Source organism: Carettochelys insculpta, chromosome 1, assembly GCF_033958435.1.
Source record: "Carettochelys insculpta isolate YL-2023 chromosome 1, ASM3395843v1, whole genome shotgun sequence".
NCBI classification, from domain to species: Eukaryota; Metazoa; Chordata; order Testudines; family Carettochelyidae; genus Carettochelys; species Carettochelys insculpta.
In genome coordinates, this window is record NC_134137.1 from 234,731,458 (window position 1) to 234,754,373 (window position 22,916).

The 22,916-nt window shown below is 50.9% G+C and overlaps 1 protein-coding gene across 1 annotated transcript in view; it reads left to right on the forward strand.

Annotated features, from left to right (window-relative positions):
• Nucleotides 1–22,916, forward strand: part of LOC142013733 (scavenger receptor cysteine-rich type 1 protein M130-like) — a 114,325-nt gene that overhangs the window by 16,106 nt on the left and 75,303 nt on the right. Inside the window, exons 2-4 of the mRNA XM_074995542.1 lie at nucleotides 1,080–1,162; nucleotides 1,609–1,688; nucleotides 20,849–20,963. Coding sequence (XP_074851643.1) covers nucleotides 1,080–1,162; nucleotides 1,609–1,688; nucleotides 20,849–20,963 — 278 coding nt within the window. The remainder of the gene's footprint in view (nucleotides 1–1,079; nucleotides 1,163–1,608; nucleotides 1,689–20,848; nucleotides 20,964–22,916) is intronic.

The window sequence follows — 22,916 nt, forward strand, 5'->3', positions numbered from 1 at the left end:
CCCTTCTCTCCCACTTCTCCAGAACTAGTCCCCATCTCGTGACCACCAGCACCAAATGCCCCCCCACACACTTCTTCATCCTCCCCATCCTCCTACATGTGCTCCTTCTCCAGGCTACCTCACCTCCCTCCCACCCTCTGCTCCACACCCAGGTCCTCCTCTGCCTCTTACTGCCCTGAGCTAAAGCCCTTCCCTCCTGTCCTACACAAGATCATCAGCCCCATCCCTCCATCCTCCTTCCGCCCCTGTTAGATCCCCTCTTCTCCCTGTGTCTCTCTCGGTCCCTCTGCTCTCCCTGCCCCTCTCTCCCTCCAGCCCCAATGCCTCATGTCTCCTCTTTTCTCACTCTTGGCTCCTTTCTGATCTCCAGCCCAGCTCCCACTCCAGACCCACTTCCATATTTCTGCTCCTTCCTCACCCTCTTCCAGACCTTCATCCCATCTCTCCATCCTTTCCTAATACTGACTCCTAATCCCTCCCTCCATCCTGCCCATTCCACAGAACCTCCACAGCCCTCTCTGGCCCATTCATCATCTTTACCTCATTCCCTTGCAACCCCTGAATCTGCCTCTTCTCCCCTAGCATCTTTCTTCCCCTTTCTTCCTTTCAGGGGGTCTCTGCTGCCGTTCACAGTTCCGAGGTCCTCTGAGACATACAGGGGCAGCCCTATTCCCTGTGGGCTTCAGAGGGAGATTTCAGCCAAATTTACCCAGAGCAGGCCCACCCCCACCCCCTGACAGACTTTCAGGAGTTGGTGGAATCTCGCTGGCTTCAGCCCCAATGACAGGGACAGGCAATGGGACCATTTGGAATATGGGAAAATCCAGGAGTTCGCACCTTTCATGACATTCTCACAGGACTGGTAAAAACATCCCACATCACAAGAGTGGGGATCACACATGGCAGAGCTGCAGCACTGACAGCCCCAGTTTGAGCCCTGCCATGCGACACGGAGGTGCCATGAGGCAGCTCTGGGCATCTCCCAGTCTCCTGGCTGTGGCCACAGACTCTGCTGGGATAACGCTGGAAACGGGGGCTCCTGCTCGCTCTGACCCTGCTCTGTCTCTCTCTCTTTGCAGGTGCTGAGGAGCTGAGGCTGGTGAATGGAGGCAGCCCCTGTGCCGGGAGAGTGGAGGTGAAACAGCAGGAGCAGTGGGGGACGGTGTGTGGTATTGGCTGGGACAGGACAGATGCTGAAGTGGTTTGTAAGCAGCTGGGATGTGGAGCTGCTGTCAGTGCCCATACTTATGCACATTTTGGACCAGGAAACGGACCGATTCGGCTGGCTGGTGTTAACTGTCGTGGTAGCGAGACTGCTCTCTGGGACTGTGCGAACGACAGACGGTTTTTATCTCTCTGTCACCACACCCGGGACGCTGGAGTCACGTGTTCAGGTAAGAATCAGCCACCTCAGTCCTGACAGGCAAATCCCCTGAGACCAAAGGGCCTGAACCCCCAGGGTGCTGTGTGCCTGTGACCCTAACGAGAAATGCACAAAGCCAGGGCACGTCCTGTGGCTGTTAATACTGAGCTGTTACTGTTTCTGTTCATGTCTCTGGGCACTGAGGATCCCCCGGTGTGACTGTGACGTGTTTCCTGTTGTTCCAGGGCCGCCTCCCTGTGCCCATCCCCCGCTCACCATGTCTGGGAGAGCAGCAGGAGCGCGGCAGCCCCCGTGGGTGCCCTGGGTACAGTCCAAAGCAAACACAGTGGTTTAAGAGCAGCTATTTTAGAAACGGGATTGGTTACAGGAAACACACAGCCCCACTCCCTGGGCACAGGGGTGCCCCAAACAGCCATCGCAGAAATGGGAGGGAGGCTGCCAGTCCGTCCCTCACACGTCCCAGGCCGTGGCTGTGCTGCAGGGATGCTGCGGGTCAGATACTTGCTCTGGTGGCAGCCACTGGCACCCGCCCTCATGCTCCAGGTGACAGGGCCCATCTCCCCAGCCTCCATTGGGGTTACAATCCCCCTCCAAGTCTGGCCTGAGAGGCCTCTAGGCTGGTGGCATCTCCCTGCACTGGGCTTCTGCCCAGGGTCCCCCTCGCTCTCCCCAGCAGTTCCCTGCACCCAGCTCCAGGCTGCTCCAGCCCCAGAACTGCTGCTGCTGCTGCTCTCGGCCGCCAGCTCCCTGGGCTGCTGCTGTTGGCTCTGGCTCTGGCTGGCACAGCTCTGCCCCCAGCTCAGGCGCTGCTCTCCCCTTCGCCCTCCCCACACTGGCCCAGGCTCCAGCTCACAGGGACGATGGGAACCCTGGATTCCTGATTCCCTCATTGACCTGCCAGCCCTGTCGGTCAGGCCGAGCTGGAGCACTGACCTCTCCCCATTGCCCTGGGTACACTCACCTCAGGGTCCTGATCTCTCACCAGCCCCTTCCCTTCCCTTCCACTCTGGGAGAGGGACACCAAAAATACCTGTTACTGAGGGCCCCCAAACCCCTCACCCCAGTGATAACAGCGCACTGCCTTGTGCCGCACATCTCGCAAGTGCCCAGCTCTGAGTCCCTCCCCTCTGAGCCCCACGGGAGCGAGGGGCTGCTCACAGACAAAGGAGCAGCACAGCACAGCCCTTCAGTGCCACTTCCTGTAAAACTGCCCCTGCCTCTCAGCTGGAGCTGCACATCTGCAGGGGGTAAAGTGAGGGCTGTTCCCCGCCCCGTTCTGAAGCTGGAGAGAAGGACGAGCCCTTATCATTATGTCCCTGACTGTGACATGTCTCCCCTGGGTAGTGGTGCAGGGCTGGATAAGGGATCCTTTCTCAGGTAATCAGCCACTGACTTCAGTGTGACTGAGCGTTATTCTGAGAGAGAAGACAGAGAATAAAGGAACCAGGATCCTTCAGATTTGTTCAGAAAGAAGCAGCCAGGCATCGACAAACCAGCTCTGTGCACTAGCTCAATGTTTCCCAGCAGGGTACGAGTACCATTGGGGGTACACTGAGGTCTGTCAGGAGATACATCAACTCATCTAGATGTTTGCCTGGTGTTACAACAGGCGGAATAAAAACACTAGTAAAGTCAGTACAGTCTAAAAGTTCATTCAGACAATGACTTGTTTCTATGGCTTCCTATGGGTTACGCTGAAATATAAGTACAATTTTTGTATTCCAACTCATTCATATGATAATAAGAATGTAGAAAGTCAGTAAGTTTTCAGTGGTCGTCTTCAGAGATAAATATCCCATCAGCCCAAACCTGATAACCACAGGAATGATTCAACCTCTCTAGATTACTGTGCCCTTTTCAGGAGGCAGATTTGTTTTGAATTCTGCTAATATACACCTCACTTTAAAATGACCTACCTACAAAACACGTGCTGTCTGTTCACAATATCCTCTGTCTTTGGCCCTCTTTTCAGGACCTGAGGGGTACAGAGCTCTCTCTTCCCAGAGGACGATCAGTGACTGAGGTGAATAGGCCATTTTCCTCCTTCCCACTCTGCCCCCACTGGGGAGTCCTTCCTGTGGCATTGGATTTGGGCTGACGGGGTACTTACCTCTTCTTCCCACCCAACCTGCCAGACTTCTCTCCAAAGTACTTTTTTTGCTCTTTCCCATGGAAACCACCCTTCAGATGGATAATCACCTTGTCGTGGTTGGGGGGCTTGTTTGTCTCAGTGACCTGGAGAGCTATGCTGGCTGGAGCTTTTCGCTCCTGGTAGGGTCTCCCTTGTCAGACAGGTCAATGGGTAGAGACCAGACAAAGAGTGATCCAACCTCTCCTCGAGGATAAGGGGTTGGCGTAGGGCTAACAACCCTGCCCGTAAAAAGAAAACTGTTACAGAAACATCCACAAGGAAAACCTTAACTTGTCATGTCTGGGGAAGAGCAGGAAATCCAGCCAGAATGATTATGAAGTGGGGCAGCGAAAGCTGAGAGGAGGCTGCATCGCAGATGACCCTTCTCTCACCCAGAACTACAACTCAGATTGGAACATGGAATGTTAGAACAATGTATGAGGCTGGTAAGACAGCACGAATAGCAGCAGAAATGTGACAATACAAGCTGGCAGTTTTGGGGCTGTGCGAAACAAGATGGATACAATCAGGACAACTGTGTATAGCAACAGGTGAAACCCTTATTTATTCAGGGCATGAGGAGGAGGATGAGCCACACACGGGAGGAGTAGGTACGCTGTTGTCCAAGGATGCAATTGGATCCCTAACTGAGTGGACAGCAGTGTCAGCACGGATCATTACAGCCAGTTTTTACACCAAGATAAACAAGATTCTGATCATACAGTGCTATACCCCCACAAATGATGCTGATGAAAATATTAAAACAAGGTTCTATGAGACTCTCCAAAGTATTATTAACAAGAAAGGTAAGAAAGATATATTGATTTTGATGGGTGACTTCAATGCCAAAATCAGAAGTGACAACACAGGAAAGGAGCAGTACACGGGTACAGAAGGGTAAGGAAAAGCCAATGAGAGCGGCAACCTCTTCAGTGACTTTTGCGTATTTCATGGATTGGTGATTGATGGGAGTGTCTTTCCACACAAAAGAATCCATAAAGCAACACGGGTTTCACCAGACCACCGGACGGAAAATCAAATTGACCATATCTGCATCAGCAGCACCTTCAGAAGTTCTATGCAAGATGTATGCGCAAGAAGGGGGCGGATGTGGGATCCGACCAGCACCTTGTCTTCGCAAAGTTCAGTCTGAAACTGAAAAAGCACCACATGCAAGTAAACAGGCCAGGGCCGAGATATAACACAGAACTCCTGAGAGATCAGATAACAAAATCACAATTCTAGTTAGAACTGTTAAACAGATATGCAGTCCTTAGAGATCTAAGATCAGAAGACGTAGCGGCAGAGCAAGTATGGGAAAGCTCTAAATCAGCATGGAAAGAAGCTTGTGAGAAAATCCTGGGCAAAAGAACAAGACGACACAAAGAATGGGTATCACCAGAGACTCTGAGGAAGATAAAGGATAGAAAAGCCAAGAAGGCAGTTGTATTCAAGCACCAAGACCAGAGCTATCAAGGCAGAAGCGCTGCAATTGTATGCAGAAGCTAACAAGGAAGTGAAGAAAAGTATAAAGGGAGATAAAAAGAACTTCATGGAAGCACTAGCACAACAAGCCGAGCAAGCCGTAGGCCAGAAGAATCTAAAAGGACTGTATAATATCACAAGGAAGTTAGCAGGTGCAAGATGGACAGTAGATCGTCCGTGAAAGACAAGGATGGGAGAGTCTTGTCAAATCCAGCCGAACAACTTACTCGATGGAAAGAACATTTTGAGGATCTCTTAAACCGCCCAGCACCAATAGATCCACCAGACTTACCCTCAGCTCCAGTACCACTACCAATAAATACAGACAGACCAACTAAGGCGGAGATGAGGAAGGCCATTTCTCTGCTGAAAAGTGGAGAAGCTCCAGGGCCAGACTGCATCCCCTCAGAGGCAGTGAAGGTGGACCTTGAAACCTCCACAGACATGCTGTACGAACCCTTTGGCAGAATATGGGACACCAAGGAAATACCACGAGACTGGAAACATGGACATATAATTAAAATGCCCAAGAAAGGAAGTTTGAATGAATGCAGAAACTGGAGAGGTATCACTCTGCTGCCTGTTCCTGGGAAAGTCTTTAACAGGATCCTGTTGGAGAGAATGAAAGCAGAGACTGACAGGCTGCTGAGGGATGAACAAACTGGTTTTCAGAGAGAGAGATCATGTGTAGACCAGATAACGACCTTAAGGATCATCATAGAACAGTCATTGGAATGGAACTCCCCACTGTATATAACTTTCATAGACCTTGAACAGGCCTTTGATAGTGGAGACAGAAATGCACTGTGGAGACTGTTGCCGTATCATGGCATTGCCCAGATCATTAATCTCATTCGAGCTAATTATGAGCCCTCCACTTGCCAGGTTGTACATAATGGCACTCTGACGGAATCTTTCACTGTCCGAACAGGCGTGAGACAGGGATGTCTACTCTCACCATTCCTTTTCCTTATAGTTATGGATTGGATTATGCTAAAAACAACAAGCGAACTCCGGAGAGGTATTCAGTGGACCTTCTCTCATCAATTAGAGGATATTGATTTTGCTGATGACATTGCTCTCCTGGCACATCGGTATGAGCATATGGAAAGCAAAGTTGCAGCACTGGATAGCGCTGCCTCAAAGTCAGCCCTGAAAATCAGTAGATGTAAAACTAGAACTACGAGAGTCAACCACACTAAACAAGACGACATCACCTGAGGGGGAGAGACCCTCGAAGACATTGAACAATTTACTTATCTAGGTGGTGTTGTAAATAAAGATGGCGGCACTGACCTAGACATCAGATCCAGGATTGGCAAAGCCACAGCAACATTTCAAACCCTGTGGCCAGTATGGAGATCACACAACATCTCTGTCGAAACAAAGCTGAGAATCTTCAATTCAAATGTGAAGTCCGTCCTGCTGTATGCCTGTGAATCATGGCGCACCACAAAGTCCTCAACGCACAAACTGCAGACGTTTTTGAATAGATGCCTGAGGTACATATTACAAATAAGATGGCAAGACAAAGTCTGGAATGAACATCTGTGGACACAAACAGGCCAAAAGCCAGTGTGGATCCAAATAAAAAGGAGAAAATGGGGATGGCTGGGACATACTTTGAGGAAACCTCCATCCAGCATTGTTCGACATGTCCTAAAATGAAATCCTCAGGGGAAACGCAGCCGAGTAAGACCCCGAATAACATGGAGGAGATCAACAGTCACCGAAGCACAAGAACTGGGATATTCCTGGGGCCAGATTGAAGCCATTGCCCAAGATAGAACCAGGTGGAGGAGTCTTGTGGATGACCTATGCCCCACTTGGGGTTCACGGGTTTAACTCAACTTAACATGGAGACCAACTTCCCCTACTATGCCCAGGCACTGCAGGGAGCGGAGGGAGCTGAGCTGAACTCAGCAGGGGAGAGAACCAGACAGGAGTGGGAGAGGAGAGTAGACTGGAGAAGGAGCCCCTGGGCAGGGCCATCACAAGAGAGGTGTGGGACCAGGGGCAAGGCCAGGCGTAGGACCCAGGGCCATTCTCCTCCACAGACCCCACCCCACCTGCTCTCTACCCCTGGCCCCAAGCCCCACCCCTGCTCCGCTCCACTCTGCCTCTCCCACCCGCTCTCCTGAGCAACAGAGGTGGGGGATTCCTGGGACATCAGAGCAGAATGGGACAAGGGGCTCATGGGCAGGTCTGTCCCTGCTGGGCATGGGGGGCACAGGGCTTGGGGCAACCCCCCATCACTACCCCACACCCAGGACCCAGGTTAACCCCCACACCCCCGCAAGCCCTGCCCTACCCCACCTTGTCCCTGCTCCTCCCACTCCTCCAGACCTGGTCCTGCTCTGCCCCTCCCCTTCGCATCCCCTTCCCCAACTGATGGATCTGGAGGATCACTGGGGGGCCTGGTGAGGTGCAGCTTCAGGGGTTACCCCCCCCACTAACTCTACTGGTGGGAGCTGCAGAGGCCAGTCAGCCTGTTCCACTCCACCCCACCACACTCTCCCATCCTGCTGGGATCCATTTCTCCATGGCCAGGCCCCCCGGCTTCCTGCTGCTGTGGTGAAGCTGAGGGCAGTGGTCTGGGAGTGGGTGTGGCTGGGCAGGGCTGGGCAGAGCAGGCTGCTGGGAGGGTTTGGATCCCACCAGTGCAGAGACTGGAGGAGAGGGGCCAGCCCCTGCTGCGGCCCCACACCAGGCTGTTCCCCCCAAGCAATCCCCAGGCCCGGCCACACTGGAACCCATTTCCAGGATGGTTGAGGAGCTGCCCTGAGGCCCCACAAAGTGCAGGGTCTGGGGCAGTCACCCCAAATCATCCTACATATAGGTCGGCTCTGCCCATGGGGGGGTGGTGGCAAGACATTGCGATCCTGGAGGCTGGTGTGTGGTGGGGAGAGAAAGTGGGAGAGGGAGGAAGATGTGAAGAGGGCGACTGGCTGGATAAAGTGCCTGGGGCTGGGGCTGGCAGACTGGGTTAGCTAGACAGGGGAACTAGAACAGTGAGTTGGGGGACAGCCACTGTGATTGATGAGCAAGGAGAGGGGGAGCTGGGGACCGGCCAAGTGCGAAATCAGGGCCTGGGAACCAGTGGGAGGAACTGGGGTGCGTGAGGAGAGACAGACCAACTCCGTAATCAGGTGTGGGGAAAGTCTAAGACCTACTGGGCAAAGAAATGAGAACAAGCCGCCAGGGTGGGGTGTGGAAGGCTGAGAGCAGAGCTACCCGAACACATGTGGCAGCTGGGGTGTGAATCTCCCCTGCACTGTCGTGCTGTGCACCACGAGTCCATGTTCCCTGTGCTGCTGTGCACAAACAGTTCTCTAGTGCACTGTGATGTGCTCCCATTTCACAGCACCAGGGACATGTTAGTGCGCAGCAGCTGGGTCCACATGGAATTCTGGGCTGTGTTTGTGCAGCAAAGTTACCTCGAAATAACAGCAGTTATTCTGAAATAACTTTGGCAGCGTCCAAACAATGCACATGCTGTTTGGAAATGAAATCAAAATAGTGGGTATTTTACTTCAACTCCAAAAAACTCACTCCATGTGGAACATCACCGATTTCATACCCGCTTCGGTGCTATTTCTAAATAAGCCCTAACGGCCTCCAGTGGCACAATTGCAAAATATCCCCGTGGACCTGGAAATGCCATTTCGACATCGTTGGGGTTTTTCAAAACACATTTGTGTGTGTGGTTGTGTCAGTTCAAAATAAGATATTGTAAAATAGCTGTTTTGAAATGTCTTCTTTCGGAAGAGTGCTGCCATGTAGACGCAGCCTTGGTGTGCAGCAAGAGAGTGTGGGGTAAACTTACACCCTAACAAGTGTTCAGGGAGAGAAGCCCTGAGGTTGGATGAGACTTCCAGGGAGGGACAGTGGGGCTGGGGCAGACAGGACAACCCAATGCAGAAGTGGGAATGAGAAACAGATCAGCTGAGGACCCCAGAGGGGCAGGGCAGGAGAGGGAAAGGGGGAAAACGGAGACTTGGCTGGAGGAGCCAGAGGTGAAGTCTAGGACTGCCTGAGCAACGAGACTGGGACTGGGGAGGAGAAGATTGAGAAGTGGAGACTGGAACTGGGTAGAGAAGGACAATGGGAGTGGGACACGAAGAGGGATGGGGAAGAGACAGGACGGAGGGGACTGGGTGGATGGTGTTGGGTTTGAGAGAACAGGAGAAGGTCAGTCACCACCAGCTCGTGCATCTCTCCAGAGCCTGGAATGGAACCTGTACCTGGAGTTTTGCTGTCAGAGGGGAGTTTAGAGGGGGAGCTTGGAGGGAGCCAGTGACTTCTATTGCCCTTAAACTAAATCCTTTATAACAACCTCTATCTGAAACATTTCATTAACCCTCATATATAATTAGAGTAGGAAATGGAGGCAGAAGCCCAGCAGCAGAGTGGGGGCTATCCTGTTTATTGTGTCGAGTGCAGTATGTATGACTACCTACCCTGTGGGTGGGTGGCGTATGTGTGCACTCGATGCAAGGAGCTCCTGGCCCTCAGAGACCGAGTGCGTGCTTTGGAGGCCAGGGTGGCTGAACTGGAGAAGCTAAGGAAGGCAGAGGTGTTTGTTGATGAGACTTTCCGGGACATAGTAGGGCTGTCCCACCTCCAATCTGACAGTCCTGATGCTGTTACGGAGGATGAAAGGCTCAGGGAAGGAGAGCAGTCAATGGGAGCAGAGGGAAACTATCCCATAGTTGGGACCCTCCTTCCAGAGGGTGCTATTGTATCCTCTTGTGCCGAGGATACTTCACCGGGGGAGGGAGCACCAGCTGTTAGGAAGAAGTAGGTTTTAGTAGTGGGGGATTCGATCATTAGAAATATAGATAGTTGGATTTGTGATGACCGGGAGAACCGTATGGTGACTTGCCTGCCTGGTGCGAAGGTTGCGGATCTCTCGAGGCATCTAGACAGACTTATGGGCAGTGCTGGGGAGGAGCCGGTCGTCGTGGTACATGTTGGTACCAATGACATAGGGAAGGGTAGAAGAGATGTTCTGGAGGCCAAATTTAGGTTACTAGGAAAGAGACTGAAATCCAGAACATCTATGGTGGCATTCTCTGAAATGCTTCCAGTTCCACGCGCAGGGCCAGATAGACAGGCAGAACTTCAGGGTCTCAATGCGTGGATGAGACGATGGTGTAGGGAAGAGGGATTTAGATTTATTAGGAACTGGGGACACTTTTGGGGTAGGGGGAGCCTGTACAGGAATGATGGGCTCCACCTAAATCAAGGTGGATCCAGACTCCTGGCATTAAACATTAAAAAGGTCGTAGAGCAGTTTTTAAACTAAGAGGTGGGGGAAAGCCGATTGGTGCGGGGGAGCACCTGCATCGGACGGAGACTTCTCTTACATGAGGCTCCATAGATAGGGATTCCCTAGAAGTTAGTCAGATAGGGAACGAGGGAAATAATATATGGGCAAGATCAGATGTGAAACAATCGCATATAAAAAAATCCAAGGCGTCTGTGAAAGGCGGACATATAAATAGTGGTAGTTTTTTAACGTGCTTTTACACTAATGCTAGGAGTCTGTCTAATAAGATGGGTGAACTGGAGTACCTCATATCAAAGGAGGAAGTTGACACAATAGGCATCTCAGAAACATGGTGGAATGAGGACAATCAGTGGGACACTATCATACCGGGATATAAATTATATCGGAAAGACAGAACAGGTCGTGCGGGTGGCGGAGTGGTACTATATGTGAAGGATAATATAGAATCAAATGAAGCAAAAATCCTAAAGGAATCAAAATGTTCCATAGAATCATTATGGATAACAATTCATTCCTCTAATATGAATATGGCATTAGGAATATATTACCGACCACCTAACCAGGACAGTGATAGTGATGCTGAAATGTTAAGGGAGATTAGAGAGGCTATCAAAATAAAAAACACAGTAATAATAGGAGATTTCAATTATCCCCATATTGATTGGGTGCATGTCACCTCAGGACGGGATTCAGAGATTAAATTTCTTGATGCCTTAAATGACTGCTTCTTGGAGCAGCTAGTACAGGAACCCACAAGGGGAGAGTCAATTCTTGATCTAGTCTTGACTAGAACGCAGGATCTGGTCCAAGAGGTAACTGTTACTGGACCACTTGGAAATAGTGACCACAATATAATAACTTTTAATATTCCTGTGTTGGGAAGAACACCTCAGCGGTCAAACACTCTGGCATTTAATTTCAAAAAGGGGAATTACACTAAAATGAGGAAGCTAGTTAAACAGAAACTAAAAGGTAGAGTAATTAAACTAAAATCCCTGGAAGCTGCATGGAAACTGTTTAAAGACACCATACTAGAGGCCCAACTTAAATGTATACCCCAAATAAAAAAACACAGTAAGAGACCTAACAAAGAACCACCATGGCTAAACAGCCATGTTAAAAAGGCAGTGAGAGAGAAAAGGGCAGCTTTTAAAAAGTGGAAGTCAAATCCTAGTGAGGAAAATAGAAAGGAACATAAACACTCCCAAATTAAGTGTCATAATGTAGTAAGAAAAGCCAAAAAAGAGTTTGAGGAACAGCTAGCCAAAAATTCAAAAAACGATAGTAAAATGTTTTTTAAATACATTAGAAGCAGGAAGCCTGCTAAAAAAGCAGTGGGGCCCTTGGACGATAAAGATATAAAAGGAGCGATCAAGGAAGACAGTGCCATTGCGGAGCGATTAAATGATTTCTTTGCTTCAGTCTTCACGGCTGAGGATGTTACAGAGGTTCCTAAATCTGAGCCAGCCTTTTTAGGTGACAAATCTGAGGAACTCACTCAAATTGAAGTGACATTAGAGGAGGTTTTGGAGTTAATTGATAAGCTGAATAGTAACAAGTCTCCAGGACCAGACGGTATTCACCCAAGGGTTCTGAAAGAACTCAAATGTGAAATTGCGGAGTTATTAACAGTGGTTTGTAACCTATCCTTTAAATCCACTTTGGTACCAAATGACTGGAAGACGGTCAATATAACACCAATATTTAAAAAAGGCTCTAGAGGAGACCCTGGAAATAACAGATCGATAAGTTTAACATCAGGACCAGGCAAATTAGTAGAAACACTAGTAAAGAATAAAATTGCAAGGCACGTAGAAGAGCATGAATTGTTGGGCAAAAGTCAGCATGGTTTCTGCAGAGGGAAGTCGTGTCTAACTAATCTATTAGAATTCTTTGAAGGGGTTAATAAACATGTGGACAAGGGGCACCCAGTGGACATAATATACTGAGATTTCCAGAAAGCCTTTGACACGGTCCCACACCAAAGGCTTTTATGTAAATTAAGTGGTCATGGGATAGGAGGAAAGATCCTTTCATGGATCGGGAATTGGTTAAAAGACAGAAAACAAAGGGTGGGAATAAATGGTAAATTTTCACAATGGAGGAGGGTAACTAGTGGTGTTCCCCAGGGGTCAGTCCTGGGACCGATCCTGTTCAACTTGTTCATCAATGATCTAGAAAATGAGGTAAGCAGTGAGGTGGCAAAGTTGGCAGATGACACCAAGTTGTTCAGGACAGTCAAAACCAAAACAGATTGTGAAGAACTACAAAAAGATCTCAGCAAACTGAGTGACTGGGCAGCAAAATGGCAAATGAAATTTAATGTGGGTAAGTGTAAGGTAATGCATGTTGGAAAAAAAAAATAACCCAAATTACACGTACTACATGATGGGGTCAAATTTAGCTACGACAGATCAGGAAAGGGATCTTGGAGTTATAGTGGATAGTTCTCTGAAGACATCCACGCAGTGTGCAGCGGCAGTTAGTAAGGCAAATAGGATGTTAGGAATTATTAAAAAAGGGATCGATAATAAGACAAAAGATATCATACTTCCCCTATATAAAACTATGGTACGCCCACATCTTGAGTACTGCGTGCAGATGTGGTCTCCTCACCTCAAAAAAGATATCTTGGCATTAGAAAAGGTTCAGAAAAGGGCGACTAAGATGATTAGGGGCTTGGAACAGGTCCCATATGGGGAGAGGCTAGAGAGACTGGGACTTTTCAGTCTGGAAAAGAGGCGATTGAGGGGCGATATGATAGAGGTATATAAAATCATGAATGGTGTGGAGAAAGTGAATATAGAAAAATTATTTACCTTTTCCCATAATACAAGAACTAGGGGACACCAAATGAAATTGATGGGTAGTAGGTTCAAAACTAATAAAAGGAAATTTTTCTTCACACAGCGCACAGTCAACCTGTGGAACTCCTTGCCCGAGGAGGCTGTGAAGGCCAGGACTCTATTAGGGTTTAAAAAAGAGCTTGATAAATTTTTGCAGGTTAGGTCCATAAATGGCTATTAGCCAGGGGTAAAGTATGGTGCCCTAGCCTTCAGAACAAGGGCAGGAGATGGATGGCAGGAGATAAATCACTTGATCATTGTCTTCTGTCCTCCTTCTCTGCGACACCTGGCATTGGCCACCGTCGGCAGATGGGATGCTGGGCTGGATGGACCTTTGGTCTGACCCAGTATGGCCGTTCTTATGTTCTTATGTTCTGATGTTCTTATTTGCCAAATGCTCCAGCACAATCTTGTGATTCTGCTCTAATGCAGTTCCCCCAGGAGGATGGGAACCCACTACTGCTCCATTACTCCCAACGCCATCCCATCCATAGGACGGTGCAGAGCAGCTCTCCCAGGGCCTGTGCTTTGAGGGGCCCAACAGATGCCATCTTATCATCCTATGTGCAGCGCCCAGGAGCTACCTGGGGATCTGGCTTTAGGCAGCAGCAGGGTTATCATCCGATGGGCAGGGGATGCATCCACGCAGTCACCATGGTTATAGGAGCTGAAGTAACACAGCAGCCTCCTCTGCTCTGCTCTGCTGGGCCTCTCTACTCTCTGCCGGCTGACTGCACTCAGCTTCTCCGCGGCAGCAGGACACTGAGCACCCTGGCCACAGCCCCATATGGCTCCCAGACAGAGGCCAAGGCTGGCTGGGCCAGGAGCCTGGGACAAGAATGAGAAGCTTGAGGAGCAGAGACTGGAACTGGGTAGATCAGGAGAATGCAGCTGGCAGAGTTCAAGGGATGGGGAAGAGGTAGGATGGGCAGGGACAGGTTGGACAGGGCAGAAGGGTGAGGGGTTGTGACAGGAGGGAAGAAGGGTCTGTGATCACTCAGGCACAGCCCTTCCCAGAGTCCGGAATGGAACTCAGTGTCCATGAGCTCTGCGGAATCCTCCAACAAAACCTCCTCATCCCCATCTCCTGTTATTCGGACCTCCTTTGGAAATCTGAGGGAACCGTGCACAAAACATTCCTGGTGGGAACAGCACAGCTGCAAATCTCAGCAGGAGGAAATAAGGAAATGGCAGAATGTAAATGATCTTTGCAACTTCATTGGGGCCCATCTTACAGGTGCATTGAGATACGCACTTTCATTGCATGAGAGCTTGTAACTGTCTCCTGCCTCTTTCAGTGCACTAGACAGACAGAGCTCTGACTCAGGGCTGTGGTGTCTCTTGTCTGTAAAGTCCTTGCCTTGTTTGTTGCAGAAACTTTACTGTGTGCTCCAAAATATCTGTTAGTCTATGAGGTGCCACAGAAATTCTTGTTGTTTGTGAAGATACAGACTAACTCAGCTACACGTCTGGTGCTTTCCAGTGTGCTCTGTGTGAGGCAGGGGGCTGCAGACACAGGGTGGAGGTCTCTTGTTAGGGCAGGTGAATGCTGCCCTGGGGAAAGTGGATTCTCTCCCTGCCTCTGCCACAGAGTTCCTCCGTCATACCTGGCAAGTCACTGAGGCCAAAAATTTCACTAATGACGTGTTCCTCCTTTGATGGGTGGCCATTGAGACTGTGAATGTCTGATCTGCAGAAGAGCTGAGCACTCTGTGCTGTACGCTGAGGTCTGTGGGAAACGTGCTGCACAAGCCTCAGTACGCGGGAAAAGCAGGATGTGGGTCTCTCAAACTGGGCTCCCAGAATCAGTGGAGTTCAATAGTTTTGGCCACAGTGTCCCCAGGCTGGTTTCCCCATGTGTAAAATGGAGGGTGTTGGCTGCGTAGGTTTTCTCTTGGTGTGTTGCCCAGGTGTGTGCAAGAGGCCGCAGTCAAACTGTCCAAAACAACTGTAGATTCGGGTCATTGGCGAGGGCTGGGTTTGTTGCTGACAAAGTACAGAACTAGATCCCTGGATCAATGTCTGTAATTTCACCTGCACATGAGCAAACTTTACAATGGACTTGGCTTAATGACTGTTGATTTTCCACTCCCACTGAAATCAAAAAAAGACTCCTTTTATCCTCTGATATTAACTGGTTGTGTACCGCCTGTCTCATGTGGTTCATTACTGCCCTTTCCCTGGTGTATGTTGCTTTGATCAGAACATCTCCGTCCATCGCCCCAACATTCTGACCTATCTTTAGGAGGGCTTCAGTGTGTTCTAGTATAATCACTGGTGTGAGTGTGTTAACTGAGGTTTTCTGGTACTCACAATTATAAAAATTAAACAATAGAAGGCCAAGTGAAATATCATAAATATTTTGGTTTTTTCTACATTGTCATTATTGATTTCAGTTACAACACATAATTCAAAGGATAGAGCACTCAATCTTATTAATTTTATTAGAAATATTTATATTGACAGGAAGAAAGCATATTTTTCAATTTGCCTCCAACCACAAGTACTGAAGTGTAAGCTCTTTATTGTGAAGGCACAACGTACATATGGAGGCTTTTGTTTGCTAAACAGCACTCAAAAACAAAAGAATGTAAATCTTTAGAATCTGCAAGTCCACCCAGTCCTATTTCCTGTTCAGCCAATCACTCAGGGGGCATCTACGCTTTCATTCCTCTTTCGAAAGAGGCAGGCAAATGAGGGAAATCGAAAATGCACATGAGGTGCATATTTGCATATTTGGCACCTCATTTGCATATTCTTATTTCGAAAGAGCTTATTTTGAAAGAAGAAAACCAGTGCAGATGTCGCTCTTATGAAACTAAACCCCATCTTCGAAAGAATCCTTCTTCCCAAATCTGATAACCACAGGAATGATTCAACCTCTCCGGATTACTGTGCCCTTTTCAGGAATCAGAGTTATTTTACACACCACTAAGTTACACCTCACTTAAAAACAACACCTGCAAAACACACGCAGTCTGTTTACCATATCCTCTGTATTTGGCCCCCTTGACAGGACCTGAGAGGAGCAGAGATGTCCCTTCCTGAAGGACGTTCAGTGACTGAGCTGAATAGGCCATTGTCCTCCTTCCCACTCTGCCCCCAGTGGGGAGTCCTTCCTGTGGCAAAAGATTTGGGCTGATGGGTACTTAGCTCTTTATCCCACCCCACCTGCCGGGCTTCTCCTCGAAGTACTTTCTTGCAGGACAAATCAGGGCGCTCTGTCCCAGGGAAACCAATTTCCCCTTTTGCCTCCAGGCACCGCAGGGTGGAGGGGACGTGAACTGAATTCAGCAGGGGAGAGAACCAGACTGGAGTGAATGACTGGAGTACACTGGGACAGGGGCAAGTCTGTCACTGCTTTCAGGGCGCAAATTTTGGGGCAACCCCACTCCTGAGTACCCCACAGCTGGGACCCAGGTTAACCCCCCCCCACAAGCCCTGCCCCACTCCATCTTGTCCCTGCTCCACTATTGCCCCAGCTGTGTTCCTGCTCTGCCCCTCCCCTTCCCATCTCCTCCCCTGAGTAATGGAGCTGGGGGATCACTAGGGGCTGGCGAGGGGCAGCATCAGGGGTTTGCCCCCCCGACAAGTCACGACACTGGTGGGAGCTGCAGAGGTAGCTCAGTCTGTTCCACTTCCCCCCACCACGCTCTCCCAGTCCACTGGGCTCCACTTCTCCACACTAGGGCCTCACTTCCTGCTGCTGCAGTGAAGCCGAGGGCAGGGGGCTGGTTGAGGGCAGGGAAGGGCAGAGCAGAGCAGGCTGAAACCACACCAGGCTGCTCCCCCAGGTAATCCTCTGGGCCGCACTGTGACTTAGCTGCACTACAGGAAGGTTAATGGGCTGCCCTGGGGCCCCGAAGCAGGGTCTGGGGCAGCCACTCTGCATCATCTGAGACGTATGGGACGGCTCTGTGCATGGGGAGCTGATTGTGGGACATTCTGACAACGGAGACTGGTGTGTGATGGGGAGAAAAAGTGGGACAGGGAGAAAGAGGGGGAGAGGGCAACTGGCTGGATAAAGCACCTGGGGCTGCCTGACTGGATTAGCGAGACGAGGGAAATAGAACAGCGAGTTGAGGGGCAGAGACTGTGGCTAGATGAGCAAGGAGATGGGGGGCTGGGGCTGCTTGGGACTCCCAACCAGTGGAAGGAACTGGAGGTGGGTGAGGAGAGACAGACCGAATCAGTAGCCAATGTACTGTGAGAACGTAAGAGCTACTGGACATAGAAAGCAGAGCCACCCAGTCCTACTTCCTGTTCAGCCAATCGCTCAGATAAAGGAGTTTGTGAACATTTGCAAGATCTAATGCTGCCCACTGCTTGTTTCCAATGTCACCTGAAAGTGGAAACAGACATTCTCCTGGCACACTTGTGACTGGCATTGCAAGGTATGTTCTTGACAGATATGCTAAATATTGCAACTGTCCATTAACACACGTCAATGCCTGCAATAAATACAGGACCGATTTAAGGGGATAAAAAATGAACGTGTTATTCATGTTATTTGCAGTTGTTAACTGTTAATTGACAGCCCTAGAAAAATGCAATTAGTGGCCTCCCGGTTTCAAGGCAGAAGTGGGAGAACCACAGTAGCCCCATGTCTGGGAACGGCGCAGGGTGCCAAACCCTGCCAGCACAACCAGCCACGGGAAACCCTGGCCAGGATGTGGGGGACACAAGCAGCCCTTGGGTGGGAGTTGTGTAGGGTGCCGAGCCCCACCGGCAGCCCCATCCCTTGGAACCTGGGTTCGGAGGTGGGGAAGTCCCAGAAGCCCTGTGTCTAGGAATGCTGCCACCAGTCATGGGAACACCAGCTGGGTGCAACCCCAGAGCTGCGGGAACCCAGCTATGGGCAGCCACGCAGCTGAGATGGCCACTGCAGAGACTCAAGTCAGGGTGGGGAACTCTGCAGCCCCTTGATCAATTGTGCGATTAATGGTGATTCAGTTTTTTTAATCGTGCAGTTTAGCCCGACTAAACAAATAAAGAAAGAAGTGTGTGTACGTGCCCAGGAGGTAACGCTGCCCACGTTGGCTACATCTCCATTCCGGAGTTCTTTCCATAGATGTCCTTCCGGAAGATCTCTTCAGAAAGAACTTTTTTCGAAGAGCGCGTCCACACACACAGAAACTGATCGGAACAGTGATCTGCTCTTTCGGAAGAGAGCCACCTCACAGGCCCCGCTCTTTGGAAAGAATGGGCCAGGGATCAAAAGATCAGGGCCTGTGAAGTGTCTGCCCATGATTTCTTATGAAAGAAGCTTTTGAAAGACGGTGCTCTTCCTGAACCAGGAGTGGAGGAACACTTTCCAAAGCAGCGCCGTGTTCTTTCCATTGAACTTTGAAAGAAAACTTTTGTGTGTAGACACCCCGCTGGATAATTTCAAAGCACTCACTGACGTAGACACGGACTGCTTGTTTCCAGTGTCCCCAGATATTGAAAACAGACAGTCTCATGCGCGTTTCTGGCTGGCATTGCATGGTATTACCTGGTAGTCATATGCCCTTTGTGCTTCAGCCACTGTTCCACTGTCTGAGTGAGTGACTGAAGAAGAAGTAGAAGAGAGGGTGAGGCAGGGTCTGCAGGGAAGGGGACTAAATGTCTGTCTCCAGAAGCAGGGTGCAAGGGAGAAGGTGAGTCAGCCGAGATATTGAGGGAAATGCTGAGCTTTAGGTAAGACCTTGGCCTGCAGGCTGTCAGGTGCTTTATCCGTGCTCTTGGTGATTGCTCTGATCCTATGAATAGAAAAGGAACAAAAAACAAAACTGTCCTGAGTCTGCTACAATTGGATATTTTCCTAAAGGACTTGGATATTGAGTAGAGAATGTGCTCGCACAGCTTGTGGATTACGTTGAGCTGAGGGGGGGGTCACAAGCTCTCTGGAAGGTAGGATAAAAGGTCAAAATGACCTTGATAAATAAAGACAAGTTGAAAGCACAAGACAGGAGAGAAACATCAAGTATAAATTAAAAAAACCTGACTCCGCAGCAGTAGTGCAGAAAATGGTGGGGGTTACAATGAATCACAGTCTGAAAAGCCGTGCTGCTGTTGTGAATAAGGGAACTGTCACTCTGGGTTTTACTAACAAGACTGTCATATGAGACAATGAAGAGGAAATTGTCGTACTCTGCTTTGCGCTGCTGAGGCCTCAGCTGCAGTGCTGGGTTCAGTTTTTCACATCACTGTTTAAGAAAGATGAGGACAAAATGGAGAGTTTCCAGAGGAGAGCAGAAAACAGAGTAAAAGTTGTCAGAAACTTTATCCATGAGGAAATATCAAACAAATTGGACATTTTTAGTCGAGAGAAGAAAAAGACTGAGGGGACCTGATAACAGTCTTCAAAGATGTGAAAGACTGTTTGCCAGTTGTTGTGCAGGGTTGGACTGGACATAACTGACTTACACTGAGGTCGTGGAGTCTCCATCCCTAGAGGTGTTTAAGTCCCAGCTTGAGAAAGTCCTGGCTGAGATGATTTCGTTGGGGTTGATCCCACTTTAGGCTGGGGCTGGACTCGATGACCTCGTGAAGTCCCTCCCAGGCCAAGGATTCTATGATTCTATGATTTCACCAAGGGAGATTCAGATTCAATATTAGGAAAAGCTGCCTAACACTAGGGCTAATTAAAAATTAGAATATTATAGTATTGTTGTGTAGGGAGGCTGTGTAATTCCCATCATTGGTGACTTTGCACAATAAATTAAACGAACATATAATCAGTAACAGAGAGTTAGCTGTGTAAGTCTCTATTCTAACAAACATAAGAATAGATAACCTGTTCTCCCCCCAAAGTAGAAGTATTCATCATTCATTTCTTCCTTCTGTGTATTCTTATTCACAATTTTACCATCTCCATTTCTAATGTGGCGACACCATTGTTGGGGGGTGGGATCTGTTTCTTTGCATTTACATACTTAAAATCTCGTTGTTCATAGCTCTGTCAGCCACGGGTTTTATACCGACGTCTTTAGCACCTCTTGGCTACGTCTACATGTGTTTGCTACATCGAAACAGCTTATTTCGATGTAGCGACATCGAAATAAGCTATTTTGATGAATAACGTCTACACGTCCTCCAGGGCTGATGCCGTCGAGGGCAGCACCACATCCAAGTAGGCACTGCGGGGGAGCGTCTACATGACACAGTAGCACACATCGAAATAAGCGTGCCAGGAACAGCTGCAGACAGGGTCACAGGGCGGACTAGCACTTCCGGGGCAACAGCTAGCCGCTCCCTTAAAGGGCCCCTCCCAGACACACTCAGCCTGCAGAGTACGCTGTCTTCAGAGCCATAGGCATGCACACCTCGGTGACGCAGTCATGGACCCCGAGCAGCAGCAGCAGCAGCAGCAGCAGCAGCAGCAGCCAGAGGTCCATCCAGCCACCCCTGTAGGAGCAGTGCTTGCCCTGCTCGATGCCATGCAGGAGGGAGCTGATTATATTCTAGCCACAGAAGAGGAGCTGCCCCCAGGGGAGGAGGAAGCAACCCCAGACCCTACAGCCCCCCCCCGCCCCCCGCTGCACACGCCGCCAGCTGTGGAGCTACCCCACGAGCACCGACTGGTGGGAGCAGCTGGTGCTTGAGGAGTGGGACGACGACCGCTGGCTCCAGAACTTTCATATGAGCCGGCAGACATTTCTGGAGCAATGCCAGTGGCTCACCCCCACACTGAGGCACCAGGACACTGCCATGCGGCCTGCCCTCAGGGTGGAGGAACGGGTCGGCATCGCTGTCTGGAAGCTGCCCACTCCAGACAGTTACAGATCCATGGACCAGCAGTTTGGCGTCGTCAAGGCCATCATCGGGGCTGTCGTCATGGAGGTAAGAGGACCCACGGGGAGGGGGAGGCAGCCCTGGCAGGGGAGGGGAGCCCTGGGTGGGGAGGGGAGGGGAGCCCTGGCTGGGGAGGGGAGGGAAGGGAAGGGGGGCCCTGGCAGTGGAGGGGAGGGGGGCCCTGGCAGGGGAGGGCCACACACACCCTGCACACCGCTCATTGGTGCTCTCCCATGTCCTTCCCCTGCAGGTCGTCCGCGCCATCAATGCCCTGCTCCTCCACAGGCTCGTGCAGCTTGGGGACCTGGATGCCGCCATTGCGGGGTTTGCCACCCTGGCCTTCCCCAATTGCTTTGGGGCTCTGGATGGGACCCATATCCCCATCCGTGCCCCGGAGCACAGTGGAGGACGCTACTTAAACAGGAAGGGCTTCCACTCAGTGGTCCTCCAGGCTTTGGTGGACAGCCGGGGCTGCTTCCTGGACATATATGTGGGCTGGCCTGGCAGCACCCACGAAGCCCGGGTATTCCGGAATTCGGGCCTGTGCCACCGGCTGGAGGCGGGGAACTACATCCCCCAGCGGGAGATCCCTGTGGGGGACACCACCATGCCCCTCTGCGTCATCGCAGACGCAGCATACCGCCTCCGGCCCTGGCTCTTGCACCCTTACATGGGCCAGCTGTCAGCCAGCCAGGAGAGCTTCAACATGCTCCTGAACCACGCGCGCCAGGTGGTGGAGCGCACATTTGGGTGCCTCAAAGGGCGCTGGAGGTGTCTCCTCACCTGCCTTGATGTGGGCCCCACCAACATCCCCCAGATTGTGGGCGCGTGCAGCGCCCTTTACAACCTGGTCGAGAGCAAGGGGGAGGCATTCTTTCAGGGCTGGGCTGTGGAGGCTGGCAGGGCTGACGTGCAGCCACCCACTGCCCCCAGTCACCAGGTGGACCCCGAAGGGATCCGGGTCCGTGAGGCCCTGTGGGCCCATTTCAACGAGGCCGCGGGGTGAACGCTGGCAGGCCCCCCACTGCACCCCCCCATCCTCCACAACACTCCCTGCCCCTACGCCCAAACCACAGAGCACCCCCCACACTTCTCTTGCGAATAAAAATAGACCAGTTGTTCATGAAACCACTAAACGTTGTTTTCTTATTATTATTATATTATTTAAAACAAACATAAATATTATATATGTATTATATGATGAAAAGCAAAAAAAAGGGGAAGACAAGAAAGGGGAGAACTATTTATATGGGGGGGCAGGTATCATAAAATAACAGGAGTCTAATACAAACTATTTACAAAATACAAGTAAAGGGGATATGTACAAAGAGGGGGGGCACGTCCTGGGCCCCGCACCCCCTAATGTCCAGCGCTGGGGGGTGGGCGGCCGCAACTCACACCTCGGCCTCAGCCCTGGCTGGGGCTGGCTGGGGGCCGGGCAGACCAGGAGATATGGCCGGCGGCTGTCAGCAGGCCCCAGGTCCCCCTTGGCTGAAGGGCCCTTGGTGGCGGACGGCGGTGCGACGGCGGGTGGAGCAGCGCGTGGAGCAGTGGGTGGAGCAGGCAGGGTGGGCAGAGCGGCGACCAGCGCTCATGGGGGGCCAGGTAGTCGGCGATGCGCTCGAAAGTGCGCATGAAGGCCCCCCATGCCTCCTGGCACCAGGCCAGTGCCCGCTCCTGCAGATGGAGCCGCCGCTCCTCCGCCCGCAGGTGCTGCTCCGAGACCTCCAGCTGCCGCCGAAGGATCACCAGCAGCTGGGGGTCCGTCATCGTCCGGGAGTGGAGCTGGGTCCACCATCGTCCCCACCCTGGGGCTGATCGGTGCTCCGCCGAGGGGCTGGACTGGAGTGATGGCCCCAGTGGGCTCTCCAGGACCACTGACACTTCGCCGGCGCTCTCTGGTCCCTCTGATGGTGCAGCTGCGGAACATAGGCGGGGAAGAAGAGTGGAGACAGCCGTTAGTGTGGGCCCCAGGCCGTGGCCCTTGTCCCCCCACCCCTC